This window comes from Xenopus laevis, chromosome 9_10S, assembly GCF_017654675.1.
Source record: "Xenopus laevis strain J_2021 chromosome 9_10S, Xenopus_laevis_v10.1, whole genome shotgun sequence".
Classification (NCBI taxonomy): domain Eukaryota; kingdom Metazoa; phylum Chordata; class Amphibia; order Anura; family Pipidae; genus Xenopus; species Xenopus laevis.
This window is the reverse complement of record NC_054388.1, coordinates 107,670,133-107,692,626: the sequence shown is the minus strand read 5'-3', so window position 1 is coordinate 107,692,626 and position 22,494 is coordinate 107,670,133. Positions and strand designations below refer to the sequence as shown.

The 22,494-nt window shown below is 43.7% G+C and overlaps 1 protein-coding gene across 1 annotated transcript; it reads left to right on the top strand.

Moving 5' to 3' along the window:
- The first annotated feature begins 11,211 nt into the window (after positions 1–11,211).
- Positions 11,212–20,122, top strand: XB5962511.S (provisional ortholog of galanin receptor 2 S homeolog). The gene is made up of 3 exons (XM_018239348.2): positions 11,212–11,878; positions 18,101–18,491; positions 19,370–20,122. The coding sequence occupies exons 2-3, from the start codon at positions 18,118–18,120 to the stop codon at positions 20,103–20,105; spliced, it is 1,110 nt and encodes a 369-aa protein (XP_018094837.1). The 5' UTR covers positions 11,212–11,878; positions 18,101–18,117; the 3' UTR covers positions 20,106–20,122.
- The last annotated feature ends 2,372 nt before the right edge of the window (positions 20,123–22,494 follow it).

Sequence of the window (22,494 nt, the reverse complement as noted above, 5' to 3'; positions counted from 1 at the left end):
CTATATATATATATTGTGCCCCAAGCCATGTTCTGTAGGCACCCAGCTATATATATATTGTGCCCCATGCCATGTTCTGTAGACACCAAGCTATATATATATATATAGTGCCCCATGCCATGTTCTGTAGGCACCAAGCTATATATATATATATATATATATATATATATATATATATATATATATATATATATATATATATATATATATTGTGCCCCATGCCCTGGTACCTGTGCTGTTCTGTGACTGGCGTCTCCCCGTAGCAGCGCTGAGTTTCGGGATCAGGGGCAGGTGCTGATCTGGACAATCTGAGCTTTGTCTGTGCTCTGCCCCTGTTCTGGGCTCAGATAAATTACAGGGAAGGGAGGGGCAGCGTAGGTTATATGAATTAATCCCACCAGGCATTTAATATCTGCTTCCATCATTCGCACCGCAGCCCCAGCCAAGCCTTGTACTACATGCCTAGCAATATCCTATACCTGGGGGTACAGAGGCACTGCCCCATTCCTGCCTCATTCCTGCCCAATTCCTGCTACAAACTGCTTCCAGGCAGGGAACGGGAACCGGCTGGTGCACTGCAGGGAGCGGCATCTACACTTGGAGACTTGGGGATTTTTTTGGAGAGGGGTGCATGCCTCTTATTATTATTATGCTTTATTTATATAGCACCAACATCTTCTGCAGCACTGTACAGAGCTTACTAGAATTATGCTATGTAAGCCAAAGGGTGATGGCACACAGGGTGGACATACCCCACGTGCCATCACCTTTACGTTTAGGGTAAGGTCACACTGGGAGATTCGGGGAGATTTAGTTTCCTGGCTACTAATCACCTCTTCTTTGGGGCGACTAATCTCCCCAAACTGCTTTCCCCTGCCTTCCACCTGCTAAAATGAAAAATCGCAGCGGCATGCCACTCGCGGCGCTTCGTTTTCCTAAGTCACCCGAAGTTGCCTGTTGAGGAAACGAGTGCCATGCCGCTGCGATTTTTCATTCTAGCAGGTCGAAGGCAGGGGAAATCAGTTTGGGGAGATTAGTCGCCCCAAAGAATTGGCGATTAATCACCGGGCGACTAAATCTCCCCCAATCTCCCACTGTGAACTTACCCTTATGGAGCACCTGGAGATAGGGTTGCCACCTGGCCGGTAAAAATGATGCTTGACGCCAATGTTATTAATAGAAAAAAATGGCAAGAATTTAGGAAGGCCGGTATTTTTTTCCAGAAAAGGTGGTAACCCTACATGGAGATGATTAGCTGCAGCCTGTACCAAATAGGAAACAGTGAAACCTACTTGTAGCTGTATGTAGCAGCTACTGATCCTATCATGTGATCTGTGCCCTAAGCATTCCAAATACATTGCTCAAATAATGGTGTGCACTGAAAACATTTTCCCCCAGGCTTTCCAAATGCATTGCTCACAAAGTGGTGTGTACTGAAAACACCCCCCCCCCAGACTTTCCAAATGCATTGCTCACAAAGTGGTGTGTACTGAAAACCTTTTCCCCCAGGCTATCCAAATGCATGGCTCAGAAAGTGGTGTGCTCAAAAAACATCCCCCCAGGCTATCCAAATGCATTGCTCAGGAAGTGGTGTGCACTGAAAACGTTTTCCCCCAGAGTATCCAAATGCATTTCTCAGAAAGTGGTGTGTACTGAAAAACCTTTCCTCCATGCTTTCCAAATGCATGATGTGCACTGAAAATAGCAAAATACCCCCCCCCCCCGGCTTTCCAATTGCATGGCTCACAAAGTGGTGTGCACTAAAAACCCTTCCACCAGGCTTTCCAAATGCATGATTTAAAAACAGAAGTGTTCCCTGAAAACATATTCCTCCTAGGCATTCCAAACTTTGGCTAAAGAAATAAAGTGTGCACCAAAATGCTTTGATAAACGCATCCTCTTTTATACTACTGAGGTTTATTTATACAGTGTACAGGATTTGGCTTTCGAATAGTTTGAACACCCAGTGCCATCTAGTGGTGCTTCATACAAACGACAGAGCTTTATTCATTGTTACATGAAACTGGCACAGCTTCATTGTAGAAGAATCATGGCAAAGGGATATGACTTGGTGCCTCTGTTTAGAGAAGCGGAGCATCATCCGTTGCACACACAGTAACCCGTCCTAACTGCCCAGATCTTGTAACTCATAAGCTGAAATATATTAATCTATTGCACTAACAGTGATCGGATCTGGGATAAATTCATTTTAATAGAAATGACATAATGGAATTACCTTCCCACCAGGGGGCACCTTTCCACACAACAGAGTCATCCTTAATGAGTTGCTGAATGATAAGAAAGCTAAGCATAGGCAGAGAAAAGCAAACCTCTGCTGCATCCTTATTAAACAGACCTAATTAGGGGAACATAAAGAAAATAAATGGGGGTATTTAGACAGGCTTTATCAGCTGCAGTATGTTAGGGTAAGGAACTGCTGTGCTCCATTTAGAATAAATCCCTTATTTCCCTCCTTTAATCAGCCCTGAGCTCTGCTAATCCCACTCTGCATTATGATAAGGGCCCTGATGTTTATATTCCCTGCTGTGCAACTCCCAGCCCTTCCCACACCCCCGGCTCTGCCTGGCTCGGCTCATTCACAGTAGCAGGGGGATCACTCAGCGCCTCTCTCCCAACCCTTCCTTGTATTGCTTCCCCCAAACCTCCCACTGCCAACAGCCCTAAATCATCACATGTTTTGGCCTGGGAGGTTATTTGGGGTGAGGAACTGCCTGATATCCGTCTGCACAGTGACTCCCAGCACTAAACAGAAATATATAACCGCCTATTATATTTGTCTGCTCTAAAACCACAAATCCTTCTGTCCATTCATTCCCCTCCTTCCTTCCTTTCTTTCTTTCTTTCTTTCTTTCTTTCTTTCTTTCTTTCTTTCTTTCTTTCTTTCTTTCTTTCTTTCTTTCTGGAACATTTCTTAAGATTACCAAAAAATGTTTTTGGGTGGAGTTCCCCTTTAAATCAATTAAACATATTCCTATCATTAAAGGGATTCTGTCATGATTTTTTTCAGAAAGAGCCAGCACTTGAAGTTTCCTCGTGAGGCAACTTTGGGCGACTTCGGAAAACAAAGCGATCCGAGTGCCATCCCGCTGGCGATTTAGATTCTAGCTGATGGGGAGGCAGTTCAGGGAGATTAGTCGCCCAAATCTTCTCGTCTGTCTCTGCCCTTAGAATGGAACTGCTTTCTGGCAGGCTGTTGTTTCTCCTACTCAATATAATGTATGTGTCTCAGGGGGACCTGGACTTTACTATTGAGTGCTGTTCTTAGATCTACCAGGCAGCTGTTATCTTGTGTTAGGGAGCTGCTATCTGGTTACCTTCCCATTGTTCTGTTGTTAGGCTGCTGGGGGGGGGGAAGGGGGGGGTAATTTCACTCCAACTTGCAGTACAGCAGTAAAGAGTGACTGAAGTTTATCAGAGAATATAGAAAATTACGGATCCGCACACACTTTATCTTCAAGCAGATGGGAGTTAACCCAAGTTTATTGTGGTTAACTCCCAACGTTTCGGGGGGGTTTCGGGATCAACGTTTCGGGGGGGTTTACCCACCCTTCATCAGGATAAAGGGTGGGTAAACCCTCCCGAAACGTTGATCTTAGTGGTGGCACAATAAACTTGGGTTAACCCCCATCTGCTTGAAGATAAAGTGTGTGCGGATCCGTAATTTTCTATATTCGCTTATAAGGGACCTTGCCGGGTTCACGGAGACCCAGCACCACTGGAAGCAGAGGAGTGAATACACAGGAGTGCGGTGGTGAGAATTTTCTTATACTTTTGAAGTTTATCAGAGCCCAAGTCACATGACTGGGGGCAGCTGGGAAACTGACAATATATCTAGCCACCTGTCATATTTCAAAATTAAATGTAAAAAAATCGGTCTGCTCTTTTGAGAAACGGATTTCAGTGCAGAATTCTGCTGGAGCAGTGCTATTAACTGATGTGTTTTGAAAAAAACATGTTTTCCCATGACAGGATCCCTTCAAACTAAAGCCTTAATACAGGGAAGTGGTCCCTGTACTTTTAGAGCAGCATTGCAGTTAGTCTGCTTTTTTTTTATTCTGCATCTCTATAATGTGAACCTTATGACATTGCCATCTGGTTGCTAAGGTCAGTGATCCCAGCAAACAGCAAGGTTTGCTGGGATCAGCAACCAGTTTGCCCTGGAGGTGCCTGCATGTGTCTCCTTACTGTGCAAACATTAAATCACACCCTGGGGTGGCAATTTCACTAGACCTGTTGTCTGTCCAGAAATAGTCACCTGAGCCCCGTTTCCAAGTGGATGGTGCATGCACTACTGAAAGCAGGATCTGTTTGGTTGTCTAGCTTTTCTCTGCACTGCTGATTCTGACTCCTGAAACAGTGTAGCAAAAGCCTGGGGATTATCAGACCTGGAGGAAAAATTAGTTCAGCTGCATTGTTTCAAGAGTCAGAAACAGAGAACAAAAAAGTCTAGACTGTTTCAGGAGTCAGAAACAGCAGTGCAGAGAAAAGCTATACAACCACACAGATCCTGCTTTCAGTAGTGCATGCACCATCCACATGGTAAAGGTAACAGGATCTGTTTGGTTGTCTAGCTTTTCTCTGCACTGCTGGTTCTGACTCCTGAAACAGTGTAGCAAAAGCCTGGGGGATTATCAGACTTTTAAGAGAAATGACTTCAGCTACATTGTTTCAAGAGTCAGAAACAGAGAACAAAAAAGTCTAAACATTGGGGCCCTAGAGTTTACTTACCCCCATTCCAAACCTCCTAATCCCATGTCAGAGGATTTCAGATACAAGAGAAAATGAAGTCTTTAAACTGTTACATTCCGGTGCACCTTGCAGGGGGGTAATACCAAACATATTGGCTGGGATAGGGGCAGGCCCTGCGGATATTATGGCTGCAATTAGGTATTTATTACCAATTTATTAGTCACATTAGAATCCCCGGGGGCTCATTGAATCCCTGGATTAAAACCTTGTCCCTGCTAAACTCATCACAGTACTATGGATTCTCAGAGGGGCTGTTCCTTCTTGATTAGGTCAACTTGCATTTAAATGTCTTTCAATGTTCTTGACTCTGTTTGTTGACTCCCATTCTAAATGGATGTATTGTGAGCCAGGGCGTCAAACACGGAATTAACACGTGAACATGGAAAGAGCAGCCCTAATCCAGAGAGAAAACACGGCCGGGAGGAATTCGTTTAAAGGGTAAACTAACCGCTGTGAAGGAGTCATGTTTGTATTCCATTTACATTCCCTTGAGCAGACAGGAGAGTGCGGGGGGGGGGGGGGTATATGGAGTTATTGTCTGTACAGAACATTCCTTTTGCACCTATTTGCCTCTGTATATTGGAGATTGGGGGAGATTAGCTCTGTAGCTAATGTGGGGGATACTCACACCTTCTTGGGTGGCAGGGATTCTACTGATAGATTAGCGAATAGGCCTATTTATTATATAGGGACAACTTCAGTAAAGATCATTGTGCATGAAAACATTTCTTAAGAAATTTTCAGTCAATTGTAGCCAGTCAACCAAACTGACCAGCAGGTGATGCTGTTGTTTCAAATTCATCAAGTTTGCAGCCTAATTATTAAATGATGAAAGAGCCCACCATGCGATAACACCCCTATAATACATACACATATATATTCCCTTATAAATGGTGCTTTGTAATGTCATTTGTGTCCGGGGTCGGACTGGGCTGGTGGGAAAACACCCGGTGGGCCCCGCCGGCCAAGACCTGCTAAGGGTAAGGCCACACTAAGCGATAGCGCGGCGATTTGACTCGCCGCGACTATTCGCCGCGACTTTTAATCCTCAATCGCTGGCGAAACTTTGGCGCTGGCGTCTATGGGAAATCGCGCAAAATCGCCAGCGTAAAAACACACGCGGCGATCTTTTTTCTATAGTCGCTCGAAATCGCCTAGCGAGGCGATTTCGAGCGACAATAGAAAAAGATCGCCGCGTGTGTTTTTACGCAGCGATTCCCCATAGACGCCAGCGTCAAAGTTTCGCCAGCGATTGAGGATTAAAAGTCGCGGCGAATAGTCGCGGCGAGTCAAATCGCCGCGCTATCGCTTAGTGTGGCCTTACCCTAATGCTGCTGCCCGACCTCCCTCCTTGACCCCAATCTCGGCCGCTAGCATGTAAAACATAAGGATATTAGAAGTCATCTTTGAGTTCAGCCGTTGGCCTCATACTTGTGAATTATACTCAGAGTTCCCTGTAATAAGTAATTCATTTTACAGTCACGGTTATTGATCGTACTTTTTAAGCACTGGCACTTTAACTGACTAATGATTTTCTGTACGCCAACTCACTAATTACGAAAGGAATCAACTCCATACTAATTGTGTTCACAAGTTACTAATTTGTATATTGTATTAAAGAAAGTGGTGGGTTTTACCACTTTTTGTCTTAATAAATTAAATATATTTTAATTGTCAATGTCCAGTTGTAAAGTTACAGTGATTTAAAATTTGTAAATATAATTGTTATTGAAAATAGTGTTTGCGTGTCCCTTGCTTCTTTACACTGCTGGTTCCAACTACTGAAAATATATAACAAAAGCTAGATCTGCATATTTCACAAGTCTGTTAACGAGCTACTGCTCCTCTGTACTCCTTATCACATGCAGTTATCTCCCTACTCTCCTTTGCCCATCTCTCCTGTGCATGTTCCTCCTTACCCTTCTCTGTCCCTCTCTCCCTGACAGGTGTCTCACTACCCTTCTCTGTCCCTCTCTCCCTGACAGGTGTCTCCCTACACTTCTCTGTCCATCTCTCTGACAAGTGTCTCTCTACCCTTTTCTGCCCATCTTTCCCTGACAAGTGTCTTGTACCCTTCTCTGCCCATCTCTCCCTGCGAGATGTCTCCCTGCCCTTCTATTCAGTGGCATACTATGAGGTTTTTTGGGCCCCACTGAAATCCCCTACATGAACTCACAATGCCACAGATAGGAGGAGGGTGCAGGTGCATGCCACAGATAGGAGGAGGGTGCATGCCACAGATAGGAGGAGGGTGCAGGCCACAGATAGGAGGAGGGTGCAGGTGCATAGGAAGAGGGTGCAGGTGCATGCCACAGATAGGAGGAGGGTGCATGTTCATAGGAGGAGGGTGCAGGTGCATGCCACAGATACGAGGAGGGTGCAGGTGCATAGGAGGAGGGTGCAGGTGCATGCCACAGATAGGAGGAGGGTGCAGGTGCATAGGATTAGGGTGCAGGTGCATAGGAGGAGGGTGCAGGTGCATGTCACAGATACGAGAAGGTTGCAGGTTCATAGGAGGAGGGTGCAGGTGCATGCCACAGATACGAGGAGGGTGCAGGTGCATAGGAGGAGGGTGCAGATGCATGCCACAGATAGGAGGAGGGTGCAGGTGCATAGGAGTAGGGTGCAGGTGCATAGGAGGAGGGTGCAGGTGCATGCCACAGATAGGAGGAGGGTAGGAGAGTGCAGGTGCATGCCACAGATAGGAGGAGGCTACAGGTGCATAGGAGGATGGTGCAGGTGCATGCCACAGATAGGAGGAGGGCGCAAGTGCATGCCACAGATAGGAGGAGGGTGCAGGTGCAAACAGGAAGATGAATGTAGTGAGGGGGCCGCCCCCATATTGTACTGATGAAGACTATGCTGGGTTTGTGCTGATGGAGACCATGCTGGGTTTGTGCTGATGGAGACCAGGCTGGGTTTGTGCCACTGGAAAACATGCTGGATTTGTGTTCATGAAGACCATGCTGGGTTTGTGCTGATGGAGACCATGCTGAATTTGTGCTGATGGAGACCATGTTGGGTTTGTGCTGATGGAGATGGTGCTGGGTTTGTGCTGAAGGAGATTTTGCTTGGTTTGTACCACTGGAGGTCAGGCTGGGTTGAAGCTACTGGAGAAAATGCTGGATTTGTGTTCTTGAAGACCATGCTGGATTGGTGCTGATAGAGATCTTGCTGGTTTTGTACCACTGGAGGTCAGGCTGGGTTTAGGCTACTGGAGAACATGCTTGGTTTGTGTTCATAAAGACCATGTTGGGTTTGTGCTGATGGAGATCTTGCTGGGTCTGTACCACTGGAGGTCAGGCTGGGTTTAGGCCACTGGAGAACATGCTGGATTTGTGTTCATGAGGACCATGCTGGGGTTGTGCTGATGGAGACCATGCTGGGTTTGTGCAGGTGGAGCTGGTTCTGGGTTTGTGCTGATGGAGATGGTGCTCAGTTTGTGCTGATTGAGATCTTGCTGGGTTTGTACCACTGGAGGCCAGGCTGGGTTTAGACTACTGGCCTCAGGGGTTTCATTCAGGGGCCACTTCTCAAATCAGTATAACAGCAGGTTTCCAGTGATACATATTAAGTTCCAAACCCTGTCACTCCCAGACACAAGAAAAATTTGTCTTTTGAGATGTTTGTTAAATCACATATTTTAATAATTCCAATCCCTATACCTGCTGTTTATTTCTCTCACGCATTGCCGAAATAGAGCTACAAATCACTCTGTTCCCCATGCCGAATCTCTGTAAATGCCAAGTCTAACATCTGAAATGCATTGTTCCCTGCTACTGAAAATTAAAATCTAGGCTGTTTTGTTTAATACGTGCAAATGCCATAGTAACGGCACCAGTATCAAAGTCCCTGCCTGTGGCAGTCTACATTATTTTTCTAATTTTTGACTTTTTTAGGGCCTTCTGGAAAGTCATAATGTTAGTAACTCGAACTGATATAACTGATCCTGCAGCCTTGTGCCTTTATATGGTCACAGAACAACCCCTCAGTGACTTCCAATATCCTTATCATTTACAGTAGGGGTACACTATCCCTTATAATACATGAGTGATACTCAGAGTTCCCTGTATAACTCAACCTGTAACCTTGTGCCTTTATATGGTCACAGAACAACCCCTCAGTGACTTCTAATATCCTTATCATTTACAGTAGGGGGTACATTATCCCTTATAATACATGAGTGATATTCAGAGTTCCCTGTATAACTCAACCTGTAACCTTGTGCCTTTATATGGTCACAGAACAACCCCTCAGTGACTTCTAATATCCTTATCATTTACAGTAGGGGGTACATTATCCCTTATAATACATGAGTGATACTCAGAGTTCCCTGTATAACTCAGCCTGCAGCCTTGTGCCTTTATATGGTCACAGAACAACCCCTCAGTGACTTCTAATATCCTTATCATTTACAGTAGGGGGTACATTATCCCTTATAATACATGAGTGATACTCAGAGTTCCCTGTATAACTCAGCCTGTAGCCTTGTGTCTTTATATGGTCACAGAACAACCCCTCAGTGACTTCTAATATCCTTATCATTTACAGTAGGGGGTACATTATCCCTTATAATACATGAGTGATACTCAGAGTTCCCTGTATAACTCAGCCTGCAGCCTTATGCCTTTATATGGTCACAGAACAACCCCTCAGTGACTTCTAATATCCTTATCATTTACAGTAGGGGGTACATTATCCCTTATAATACATAAGTGATACTCAGTTCCCTGTATAACTCAACCTGCAGCCTTGTGCCTTTATATGGTCACAGAACAACCCCTCAGTGACTTCTAATATCCTTATCATTTACAGTAGGGGGTACATTATCCCTTATAATACATAAGTGATACTCAGTTCCCTGTATAACTCAGCCTGCAGCCTTGTGCCTTTATATGGTCACAGAACAATCCCTCAGTGACTTCTAATATCCTTATCATTTACATTAGGGGGTACATTATCCCTTATAATACATGAGTGATAATCAGAGTTCCCTGTATAACTCAGCCTGTAGCCTTGTGCCTTTATATTGTCACAGAACAACCCCTCAGTGACTTCTAATATCCTTATCATTTACAGTAGGGGGTACATTATCCCTTATAATACATGAGTGATACTCAGAGTTCCCTGTATAACTCAGCCTGCAGCCTTGTGTCTTTATATGGTCACAGAACAACCCCTCAGTGACTTCTAATAGCCTTAGAAATTACATTTGGGGGTACAGTATCCCATGGACCAAGAACAGTGAAGGGAAAGGAAACTCCAGACAATTGGTCAGAGTTGCAGTTGAATGGGGCACAGAGGTAGTTATGTGTCAGGTACATGAAGTTCAGGTAAGTCAGTAGATGACAAGTAGTAATGGTTTGATATCAGCCTGAATGGGCACGAGCAAGAGATCATTGCCCTTGTCTTGTTGAGTGAAGGTCTCTCATGGCATGATGGGATTTGTAGTGACATTATACCTGCTAGTGGTGTAGGGAACACAGGCAGGATCTAGTTGGCTTCTCTTCCCCACTCTCCCTATCCTTTTCTCTATACCAACCCACCTATGATACGTCTCTGTTCCTCTCTTTACTCTTTCTCCACTTTTTCCTGCTCTGTCACTCTGCCCCTTTTCATTTGTCTTCCTCTGTTTCCTCTTCCATATTAATTCCCTCATTTCCCCCGTTGTCTCCCCACTCACCCATATTATTTCCCTCTACTCCTCTCTTCTTTACTTTCCACCTGTTATTCCCCTACCTGCTACTTCTCTCTGGCCCTCTCTCTTCATGACTGTCTCCCCGTTAGTTTTCTGTCCTCACTCAGAGAGGTGTGTCTCTACATCGCTCATCTTTTCTCTCTCCCTGTCTCTCCTCTCTCTGTCATTTTCCCTATTACTTCTTCCTATCTCTCCATTCTTCCCCCCCTCATCTTCTCTCCCGTCTGTCTTTTCTTTTGATCTCTCTCAATACCTCATTCTTGTCATTACTCTGTCCCTCACACTCTCACTATTACTTCTCTCTGCCCCTCTACTCTCTCCTCTCCCTCGGGTATTTCTCTGCCTCTACTACTCTCTGTCCCTCCATCTGTGCCTTCCCTTCTGCTCCCCTTTCTGTTCTTGTCTCTGTCTCTGCCTGTGCCACTCTATTCTCTTTTCATTTTCTGTTCATGCCTCTATCTCTGCCTGTGATTCTCTATTTTCTTCTCTCTTTCTGGTCTCTCCCCTGTCTTTCCCTGTGACACTCTATTCTCTTCTCCCTTTCTGTTCTTTCCTCTGTCTCTGCCTGTGGCACTTTATTCACGTCTACCTTCCTATTCTTCCTCTGTCTTTCACTGTGACACTTTATTCTCTTTTTACCTTTCTATTCTTCCTCTGTCTTTCCATGTGCCACTCTATTCTCTTCTGCCATTCTGTTGTTTCCTCTGTCTTTCCCTGTGACAATCTATTCTGTTCTCCCTTTCTGCTCTTTCCTCTGTCTCTGCCTGTTACACTCTATTCTCTTTTCCTTTTCTGTTCTGTCCTCAGTCTCTACTTGTGACACTTTATTCTCTTCTCTTTCTGGTCTCTCCTCTGTATTTCCATGCTACACGCTATTCTATATTCCTTTTCTGTTCTTTCCTCTGCCTGTTATACTCTATTCTCCTCTCCCTTTCTCTTTTTTATCTGTCTTTCCATGAGACTCTATTTTCTTCTCCCATTCTGTTTTTTCCTCTGTCTCTACCTGTGACACTCTATTCTCTTCTCTTTCTGGTCTCTCCTCTGTCTTTCCATGTGACACGCTATTCTATGTTCCTTTTCTGTTCTTTCCTCTGTCTTTACCTGTGACACTCTATTCTCTTTTCCTTTTCTATTCTTCCGCTGTCTTTCCCTGTGACACTTTATTCTCTTCTCCCTTCCCCTCTCTTCTTTCCTGTTTCACTCCTCCTCTCCCCCCTACAAAGGGCTGTGCTTGCATTTGGCTGGCACGTAGAGGAGCCAGACACTGTGTAAGGTAAGAGCAGACACAGGAGGAGAGGCTCACAAGTGACAAGGTGCTGGAATGAGCGGACTGGGTGACCCACAGACATGCTCCACTTAGCAGCACCCATCCTGCCAGACCTGGGATCCAGCTGAGCCCTGAGGAACAAGGTAAAGGTGCACAGGCTGGGGTTATGGTGGGAGCAGGTAGTTACATATCTGGGGTGGGTCGTGCATTCAGGGAACAGACATTTGGCAACACACAAGTACAGAATTACTGAATGTGGAAGCTGTTACTCTTCTGATCTAGGAATATTGCCAATTTAATAGGGTTTCCGTGGGGTGGAAGCAGCACTTGGGCAGTTATAGAGACTTTATGAGGTTGTAAAGTCAAGTGGTGATGTGGAGTTACTTTCCAAACATTTCACCATGAGGAGCTTGAGCCAACACAAATCATTATGTCTTATTAGTTGAGATCCATCAAGTTCAGCCTTCTGCCATTGAGCTTTTCATTGGAAACTTTTGGCCGCTGTTGTGACTTTGACAGGTACAGACACAAGAAAGTCCAAACTCCAGAGGGGCTACTTCATATACAGTTCCACTGAATCTATAACCAACTCTTGTTATTGACTGAGAATGTTGGGAGGTGTAGTTTTGCAACAGTTAGCTTTATGGCTGGCTTGGGGCTGGTTGATGTATGTGTAGGGGCCATTCCTTTACCTTGCGCCTCTTCCCTTCTCTGTAGCCAAGCTTCCAGGTCCAAGAGATGGGAAATGCAGTAAAACAAGAGTTTAACCCTTTATTGCCAATTTCTGTCTCATCCCAAAACAGGAGTATGAGTAACTATTAGCCTGGATGTAACAAAGGATTATTTGCTAAATTGGGCATGGGGAGCTGTCAGAAAGTCATTTGGAAACTTGCAGTTGGTTATCTTTTGCAGTTATAATTCATTCTGCCCTGTGCTGGTTCCCTTGTCTTTCTAAGCTTTATTTCAATATTAATTAATTAATTAATTAATTAATTAATCCTAATTAGTGCACAAATCAGTGGGTTCTAAATGGAACGGGTCAGTTATAAACACAAGTAGAAGTGCAATAGAATGGAAAAACTATTGAGGGTGCTACAACGTAATTCACAAAGGTCCATGCTCCTAGAGACGGGCTGCAGTGTTAGTGCCCCCTTTATTGATGCCACTGTCCCTAAAGGCATGCAACAACATTTAGATTGTAAGCTCTGTGGGCAGAAACATTTGCTGAGATAGAGTCCCAGTTCTGTATCAGAACACAAACAGGAGAGATAATAAAGGCAGGAAAGGAGAAGGATGCACGAGACTGAGAAGATGACAGAGACGAGAGATTAAAGGAGAAGTAAAGAATTGTACAATGATTGGAAGGATTAGAGATGGAGTGGACGGGGAGAAGTGGCATTAATTGGAAAGGAGGGAGAGAAGCAGGCTGAGCTGGAGAAGAGAGAAAAGAGGAAAAGGAAAGGGAGAGGATTCAGGGAGCGGTGGTCCTTATATTCCTGTCAGTTTTACATACAGGGGCACCTCCATGATTGCACTGGGCAATGGCACTTGGGCACCTTGCATTTCAGTCTGCCCAATACATTCCCCAGTTACTCAGAGAAACCTCCATCACTTCAGTGGTGCCACTGATTGCCTTATGGAGCCCAGAGTATTCTGTCGTCAGTCCACTAGATGATGCCACTCGAGGTGCACAGTGGGCATCGCTGCAACATGGCTGGCACTCTCCGAGCAGGGGGTCAATGGTTTGACCCTTTCCATGCCAGGAACAAACGTATACATTCACTATATCTCCAGCCTCTGGCGCTGAACTAAGATAAGCAGCATTGTTTGATGGCCGGTGGCTGGTGCTGGGATGCCAGTAGCTGATGGTGCAGGAGATGGAAAGGTGGAGAAAACCTGGAGAAAAGAACTTTAGGGAAAGTTGAAGTGCAGTGCTGGGGGGGGGGGAGCTGAGAGAACAGACCTTATTAACGTGTTATATCTAGATAAATCCCTTTCTATTCTGACATGCCAACATCACAATCAACGTCACTTGTGTACCCAGTAACACTGTATAAGCTGCTTGAGTGGAGACATTGGGAAGGGTCTATACTGTATTTCTATAAAGCACTGTATTTGTTATTCACATATGCACAGTAGCTAAGTAGTGGGGTACTGAAAGGAGCAGCATGGTCTCTAGGCATTCTACATTATGGTGTGTTAAGGTGGCCATACACAGAGAGATCCGTTCGTTTGGTGATGACGCCCATATGCTCCGATCTCTCCCATATGCTCCGATCTCTAGGGCCCAACGATTGGATCCTAACTAGTGGGAACGGGAAATCAGGCCAATGCTGAAGTGTGACAAGAGGCCGGGGGATGAAGCCCAAAATCTGGTAACTCCCAAGAAAATGGGGGGGGGGTGACAGCTCTGCATTTAAGAATTTAAATTTAGAACCACCGCAGTCCATACACATGGGGTGTTTTTAGTATTTCCAGTTCTCTCAGGGAGATCCATAGAGATCAAAACACCTCTTTCCCCTATATGATGATGTAATACATAGAGGTCAATGGAGCTTTTGCAAAATCTGGAGGACAATAAAAATCTCATGGAGCAACAGATCTGGTCCAAGGGCCTCCAGTTAGACAGCCTTACCATAGGGCAAAGCAGGAGTTTCAATGTTGGACCTCCTTATGCCATAACTCCTGTCTAGAACCAAATTAGCACCCTTGGACCTTGTACAAATAGTAATTCCTCTAGATTGGATGAGATCAAGTTGCAACTCCTGTAACTGTTTTACAGTGTCTCTGCGTATGAAGGAGCTATGAAGGCAAGGGAGGCAGAGATTTAGGGGACAGACAGAAGACAAACAAGGGGGGTGAAAAAATAGAGAAGGATGCGTGGGTTAAAGAAGAGAAAAGAAGGGAAAAGAGGGTCAGGGAATGGAAAAAAAAGAGACACACAAGGGAGAGATAAGTAGCAAGAGGGGCCACAACACCAACAGTGGGGGAACAGAAAAAGGAATAAAAGAGAAAATATAAGAGAAGAAATATAGTTCAAATAGACTTAAGGGGGTGAAGTAAAGCAGAGAATAAAGGAGCAGATATAATATTAAGGTTGGAAAATATAGTTCAACAATAACCAGAGGTCAACCCTTGCTGCACTGGTACTGAGCACAATCATTATCCCAATGATGTGTTTCTGGCAGCCGTTCATAATAATGTACCAATAATATCCTGCTCTGCTCCCTATGGCATTGATTTTCCATGAAATAAATAAAGAATTGTGTTCACCAACATTAACCCCTGATCGTAATTAGCGTGAGCTGCCATTAAATGTTCTATAGTTTAATTAGAAAGCATTCCTCTAGGGACTGAGGGGTCTGAGGGATACATCATCAATATATCGATCACTGGAGAGAAGAGCTCCTGGATCCTCTCCCAAATTTGACTTTTCAGTCTGTTTTGTAGACAAGAGTTGGATGAATTCCTAGGTAAATAAAATGAGGAAAGAGTTGGTACAAAGTAACATTTTGTCAGGCAAATGGCACATGGAGCCCTTTAAAAAAAAGTGCCCAATTTTGCCCACTTTGTCTTCCAGCAACAGCACACTCAGGCATCTCCCATTCAAGTCAATGGAAGAGTTGCAGGGGTTGATTTCGGGCATTTTTTAGCCGGGGTGGTGGGTACTGAGCAAAGTAAATTCTTCCAATTTACTTGGACTTGCACTGTCCAATGAGCAGACAATTCCCACCACACCCCCTTTAGTTCTACAAAATGAAAATATTTATCATCAAAATCACTTTACGTTCTGGTTGTTGGGTTAGCAGTTTAGCTTTCAACCTGTATGTAACCAGGTTCATGAGGGAATCTTCAGCCTAAACCACTAGGTTGGGCACCTCCCCAGTTAGAGCCTCCAATGTGTCTTATCTAGATGGTACCTCTACTAGATTCATGGAGAAGAAGTCCCCATACCTTCAGAGATGTACAAATCTTCCCAGAATTGATACCACTGGTAGGACCACTGGTAGGATGGGGGGGGGGGTCTGGGAGTTGTTGGACATAGGGGGTATGGTGACATTCTTTGGTTTTAAGCAGGGATAGTCTAGACCAGAGATTCTCAACCTTTTGAGCAACATTCAGTAGTAAAAGGAGTTGGGGAGCAAAACTAACATAAAAAATCTTATTGGGGTGCCAAATAAGTGCTGTGATTGGCCATTTTGCAGCCCCTATGTGGATTGTCAATCTACATTGAGACTCTGTTTGGCATTACATTTATTCAAAAATAGGCACCTGCTTTGAGGCCACTGGGAGCAACATCCAAGGGGTTGAAGAGCAACATGTTACTCATGAGTTACTGGTTGAGGGATCACTGGTCTAGACTGCCAGAGTATCAGGGACTTTCCATGTGGGGCCCCAAGCCTAGTGGGTTTAAGCCAAGGACACTTTCCATCAGCCCTTTCTTATTTGCACCATAGATCTAAGTGACACCCATTACATTTAGCAATGTCTACATCTAATTGTTGAGAGAGTGAACCCTTGATGCCAGGTCCAGGGCCCAGTCTGTGTGTGCCATGCAAAAGTACTGTTTCTGCCCAGAGGGATGAACCTTGCAATAAAGATTACTTTTACACTACAGTCATGGCTCTTGTGTATTATACACAGCTCTCACTTAGTGTCTGTAGGGTCCTTATTTGATCTATTGTAAAGCAATACAAAATTAATGAAAAATGATTTACCTGCTCCCCAGGGACTTTCTACTTGTGGATTAATTTATGACAATCATCAAAAGAGACAGCACAAGATGAATATGTTCTGATTGCACGTGGGGTCAATACCGTTGAATGAACAACATGACATCCATGACATCCAGTGCACAACACAACTGCATTTAGTAGGATTAGCCACTATTTATAGTGCACTCACAGGCAAGGAAAATGAGAATATCGTATGCACAACAACATTCACAAATACTGCCCATAAGAACCCATGAACTCTTTTTGGTGACAGTTGGGGCACTTAGATATATATCCGTTGTGTCACCTCTGGTACCTCCAATGTTGGACTGGCCTGGCCGTGTACCAAAGAATCCCAGACCCTAGTGGGTCCCAGTCTTTGAAAATTCCTATTGGCTCTTTCTTATCTCCACCTTAAACCTATGTAAACCTCTACCCCATTTGACACTGTCTCCATATAATTGTTGTGAGAGTGTGTCTTGGATATCAGGTTCTCTGGTGAGTCTTAAAAGGCCTAGTCTGACACTTTGAAGAGACAATCCTGGCCCTTTAAGTGAGACGGCAAGCATCCCGGTTAAGAATAAACACAGTTAGTGGGGCTTTGAAGAAAGTGGTGAGTTCAAGGGAATTGGTGCCCCTAAGAGAATTGGTTGACCAATGACCATTAATGCTGTGACTGAGGACGCCAGGCTGTGTATAGCACAGCTAGAAAATCCCAGAGTTAGGCTAGCTTTCATTATATCTCTCTGCTATATAAAGGGCAGCCTCAAAAGTTTGGTCACAACAGAAAATTCTACAGCGTTTCTGCCACACTTATAAGTAGGGTTGCCTGGCCGGTAAAAAATGATGGTTGATTCCAATGTTATTAATAGGGGAAAAAAGATAAATATATCGGAAGGTCCGGTATTTTTTTCTAGAAAAGGTGGCAGCCCTACTTATAAGTGAGGTTGTGCTTATTTGAAAGAATGTGGTAGAACATACAGAAAACTTTCTGTCCTCAAAAGAAAACCAGTTGAAACATGAGAAAATCAATACGTCTCCAAGACAAGGGGAAAAACAAAAGAGCAAAGAGCAGAACTAAAAGGGAATCCGCTATCTCTTTCCAAAATGTCAAGGAACACCATCATTCATCAGTTCTATCAAGCGTTGGAATAGATCACAGAGATAGGGGACCATGCCTCACAGGAACCAGAACAAGCTTTGTAATACAGATTCTTTGCTGCTTAGTAAGACTCATAAACAATTGCAAGAAACCAGTGGTTCCCAAAATGTAGGCTGCCCTCTGTGCTAAGGGGGCTTTGAAGGAAAATTAGGTTGTGATTTGGTATAATGTCTATTTGTTCTCCTAAAATACCCTGGTGAGATGTCAGATGAACACTTGTTTACTGAATATTCTCCGGGGTTATACACTTTATTATGGGCTAAGGGTTCCCTGAGCAAAGCCTGGTCCTCCAAGGGGGTCTTGAAGCAAAAACAATGACTGAAGATGAAATGCCTCAGAACGTTAGGCAGTTATGCCTCTCTACTTTATAACTAGTGTTTTAATGAACAATCATTGATTTATAGACATATGTATTTGTCTACTGGCATTGTTTGTATCCCATTGTACAATATAAGACAATAACAGACCTTTTTTTTTTCAAAATGCAGATCCATCAGCTAAATCCATGTCGGAGCCTGATGACTTTGCTGGCCTTGCCGGCCCCTGGAATTCATCTGAATTCAGCCTATTCAGCCCGGCGAGTATTGTGGTCCCAGTGATCTTCTCTCTCATCTTCTTGCTTGGGACTGTGGGGAACAGCTTGGTGCTTGCCGTGCTCCTAAGAAGCGGGCAAAGGACACACAACACAACCAATCTGTTTATACTCAATCTCAGCGTAGCCGATGTATCCTTCATCATCTTCTGCGTGCCCTTCCAGGCTACCATCTATTCCTTGGAGGACTGGGTATTTGGGGCTTTCATGTGCAAAGCTGTGCACTTCTTTATCTATCTCACCATGTATGCCAGTAGTTTCACCCTCGCCGCTGTCTCTGTTGACAGGTATGTATAAATCCCTATAAATTCAAAGGGCATATTAACTTTCACATTTTGAATCAGAAGTGAGTAATATAGTTCAGGAGAAGAGATCTTTCCAGGCAAAATATCCACAAGCCCTTACTTTATTTCCTCCACAGGCCTACAGTACACCTATATATAATTTAGCACTACACTGAATGCTACATAAGAGTGGGACCTTGATATTGTAATTTCTAGTGTGTTCTATGGGGTCCAGTATGACTCTGGCTCAAGCACAGTAAAAGAACCCATGAAACTCACAATAATGATCATAACGGTGCTGTATCAGAGCGTTCAAAATGATCAGTATTATATAGGAAGCCCTGAAGCAAGCCCGGAAAGATATATTCTTTACTACAACAGAACACCAGAACCAGCCTTAAAGGGATACTATAAACCATGTAAATTTCTTTTATTTTGACTTGGTATCAGAGGTAAGCAGATGCAGTGAACGCTATAGACTATGTTTACAGCAACAGTATTTGGTGACATATAAACCATTGCTGCTGGGGCAAGTGGAAGGAACCCTTAGGAACCCTCAGAAAACTCTTCTTCTCCACCAAAGACACTGGGAATCATGCATCATGTAGTCTGAGAAGGAAGCACAGAACTAAAAGATGATGTTCCTAAGCTACTGGCTTGCCCAGTCTTGCAGGGGAGAACTTCATAAAAGGTGTTTGGGGTCTCTGGTCAGGCTGTTACTGCAACACCAGTCTGCTTGTTGGAAAATTAAAACTATAGTATAAGTATATAATAATAATAAAGGAACACCAATTGTTGTACAGGATAGAGTTAGCTTTTTTGAAGTTGTTTATGCAAGGTTTCCATACTTCATAATATATCCCCCCTTGTTTTCTTGTAAGGTACCTGGCAATTCGTTACCCCCTACGCTCCCGTGAACTTCGGACTCCATGCAATGCAATTGCCACCATGGCTATAATATGGGGCCTCTCTGTGGTGTTTGCTGGTCCCTATCTGAGTTACTATGACTTAATGGACTATGAGTCCAGTCATATCTGCATGCCGGGCTGGAAGGAGAGGACACGTAAGATAATGGATACCGGCACATTCATTGTGGGTTATGTGATCCCCGTTCTCATTGTAAGCCTGTCTTACACCAGGACTATTAAGTACTTATGGACAGCAGTTGACCCACTGGAGGATATGTCAGAGTCCAAAAAAGCCAAGAGAAAGGTGACCAAGATGATCATTATTGTCACTGTCCTCTTCTGTCTTTGCTGGCTTCCTCACCATGTTGTGGTCATGTGCTACCTATATGGTGACTTCCCTTTCAACCAAGCCACGTATGCCTTCCGCCTGCTCTCTCATTGCATGGCCTACGCCAATTCTTGCCTCAATCCCATCGTCTATGCCTTGGTTTCGAAGCACTTCCGTAAAGGGTTTCAGAAGGTCTTCAGCTGTCTGCTGAGGAAGAAAGGTCGGAATAAAGTCCATGTGGTCAATGCAGCCCATGCCGAACCAGGGTTTGACGCAGCTTCTTCTGAAATGTCTCACATTAATGATGACAATGGAAAAAAGAATGGACATCATGCAGGAGGAAATCATTCTGATTCATCAAGACCATTGGGTACACCTTGACAGTTTCTCTAAACCATTCCCCCCAATAATCCTCTAACAAGCCAAAATTTAAGATTATCATCAAGCAGTTCAAGAAGAAGTCTCACTCATTTAAGAGGAACTCATATCTTCACAAGTGCTGATCTCATGAGCCTGGGGTAAGGGAAGGTCTATTGTCTTTTTAAGGACACTATGAATAAAGATAGGGAAAAAGCCAGAGAAGGACTGCATCTCTTCAAGAGTAAAGGAAGTAGAGGAAACATCCAGTATTATGTAGATTCATTACAGTTCCTCATAAGCTTCTTGGTGCTTTAATACCAAGGAATTGACCAAAATGGTACAGGTTCTTGAAATGTCTTTCACCAAACACTGTTATGAAGAACAGTATTTTGAGATACAGTTGTTACCTTCAGCTAATATATGAGGTGCAACACCTTCCATTCCTTCCAAATTTCATTGTAGAAAGTCAGACTAGGTAGGTGCAGAGTAAGATGGAAAACCTCTTTTGGAGAAAATCTGGAGTTAAATCAAGGGTGTTGCACTTATGCTGCCACAGCTGTTGTAACTTCCAGAATAAGAGCATTTAGTAGGAGGGTGCAAGTTGGGCTCCTATATAGTAAATTCAATATAAACATACTACAAATTGCTCACTGTAAAGGTCTGTCCAGGTTGGAAATGATGTACAAATGGGTATGTAGCCATGATGTATCTGCGGAGATATGTTCCACCACAATCTCTGTCCAAGTGACGGGCTGCCTGATGAGTAGCATTAAGGTAAAATAGAACAAACGTTGGACAAATTCTGGAATTGTGTGGGATAATTTACAACTATAACCTAGATATTAGCATTTATTACCTAATGATTTGTATTTTCATAGGATCCCCCAAAAGAAAAGTGACAAACAGTTTCTAAAGACTCACTTGCTTTATTACCAAACCAAAGGATTGTGGTTGGTTGCCCTGGTTAATTGTGTAGACATCAGATCAGAGGAGGAACATATACATCACTCTATTGGCTGATAACAAAGCCCATGGACAGTATATGTGTTGGGACCACTCACTGTGCTCAGTGCCTTTGAGGACAGTACACCCAACTAATTTTGTACACATTAAAAGCTGATCATAGAAACCTAACAGGGTTGGGATTATCGAGCCCCAGCTGGGTCTTGCCTGGTTTGAGAAGGGGCAGGTTAGCTCAGATGCTAAGAAACCACTGGTGAAAAAAAAGCAATCTGGAAATTTGTGGTGACACAGCCGTTGTATATCGTTGACTTGAACAAGCAAACCTGAAGCTGTTATTCAGGTGATTTTGCAATCACATCCTATTATCCTCTCTGGGGTACTGTAACTATAAAGAAATAAAGATAACTTCAGTTTGCAAACACTGATTAGAGTTTTGACTATTTTTGGTTTGTACATCCATATATATATATTTCTTATTGTACCCATCAATAAAAATGATTATATGCTGTCAATGCTATTAATAGAAAAGATACCAGATCCATAGGGCTCAAGACTACTACACCACAACACTGTACCCAAGCTTGCAGCATGATCTTTTTGTGCCCCAAAAATATATTCCTATGTTGAGGCTTTATAAAGTGTCACAGTCGCCGTGTATAACCCAACGCATTTCATACCATTGCCTGTGCTTATTCAAGGACACAAACTGCATACTGAGCAGCAAACCTCTTTCAATCAGGCAATTTTAGTGGAAGTAAAATCAATCTTTTAAAGTTCAAATATAATAGTATAGATATGAGTAATGGAGAATTATTCAAGCACTTTTCTTAATGGAAACCAGACTATTAATTCTATCCAAGTCAGTAGTCACTAGTCTCACTCTAACAGACTCTTCAATTTAATGGCATCAGGTTAATAAAGGTATTTTGCACAGACACCACATCCAGTTTTTCTACACTGTATCATTGGCATTTCTGATGCCTGACAAGGAGAGGCTGAAAGTGAAATTACACTATTAGATAATACACCAATCAGTTATAGCGCTGATACTACAGATTAGCAAAGCTGGCTATACATCTAAAGATACACTCATTTAACAGAAGCAGAACTTTGCCTGGTAGGACACCCACCTGGTAGAGTCCTGCAGCGAGTCGGTTACCTGCGGGTACCCACAGGTTATCCGCAAAAAAAGGTAGGTACCCTGCGTAATAAAGGTAGGCTTTTCAGGTGCGGGTATAGATGAGGGTCTGCGGGTCACAGGTCTGTGGGTTGTGGGTTAGGTTGTAGGTCTTATCTATATTGTCTATATTTTACTACTTTACCTGGTAGGACACCCTCCTAGTAGAGTTCTGCAGCGGGTCGGTTACCTGCAAGTACCCTAGGGAATTAGGGTAGGATTTTTGGGTGCGGGTGTCATCTATATATCTTATCTTATGTTATATTGTCT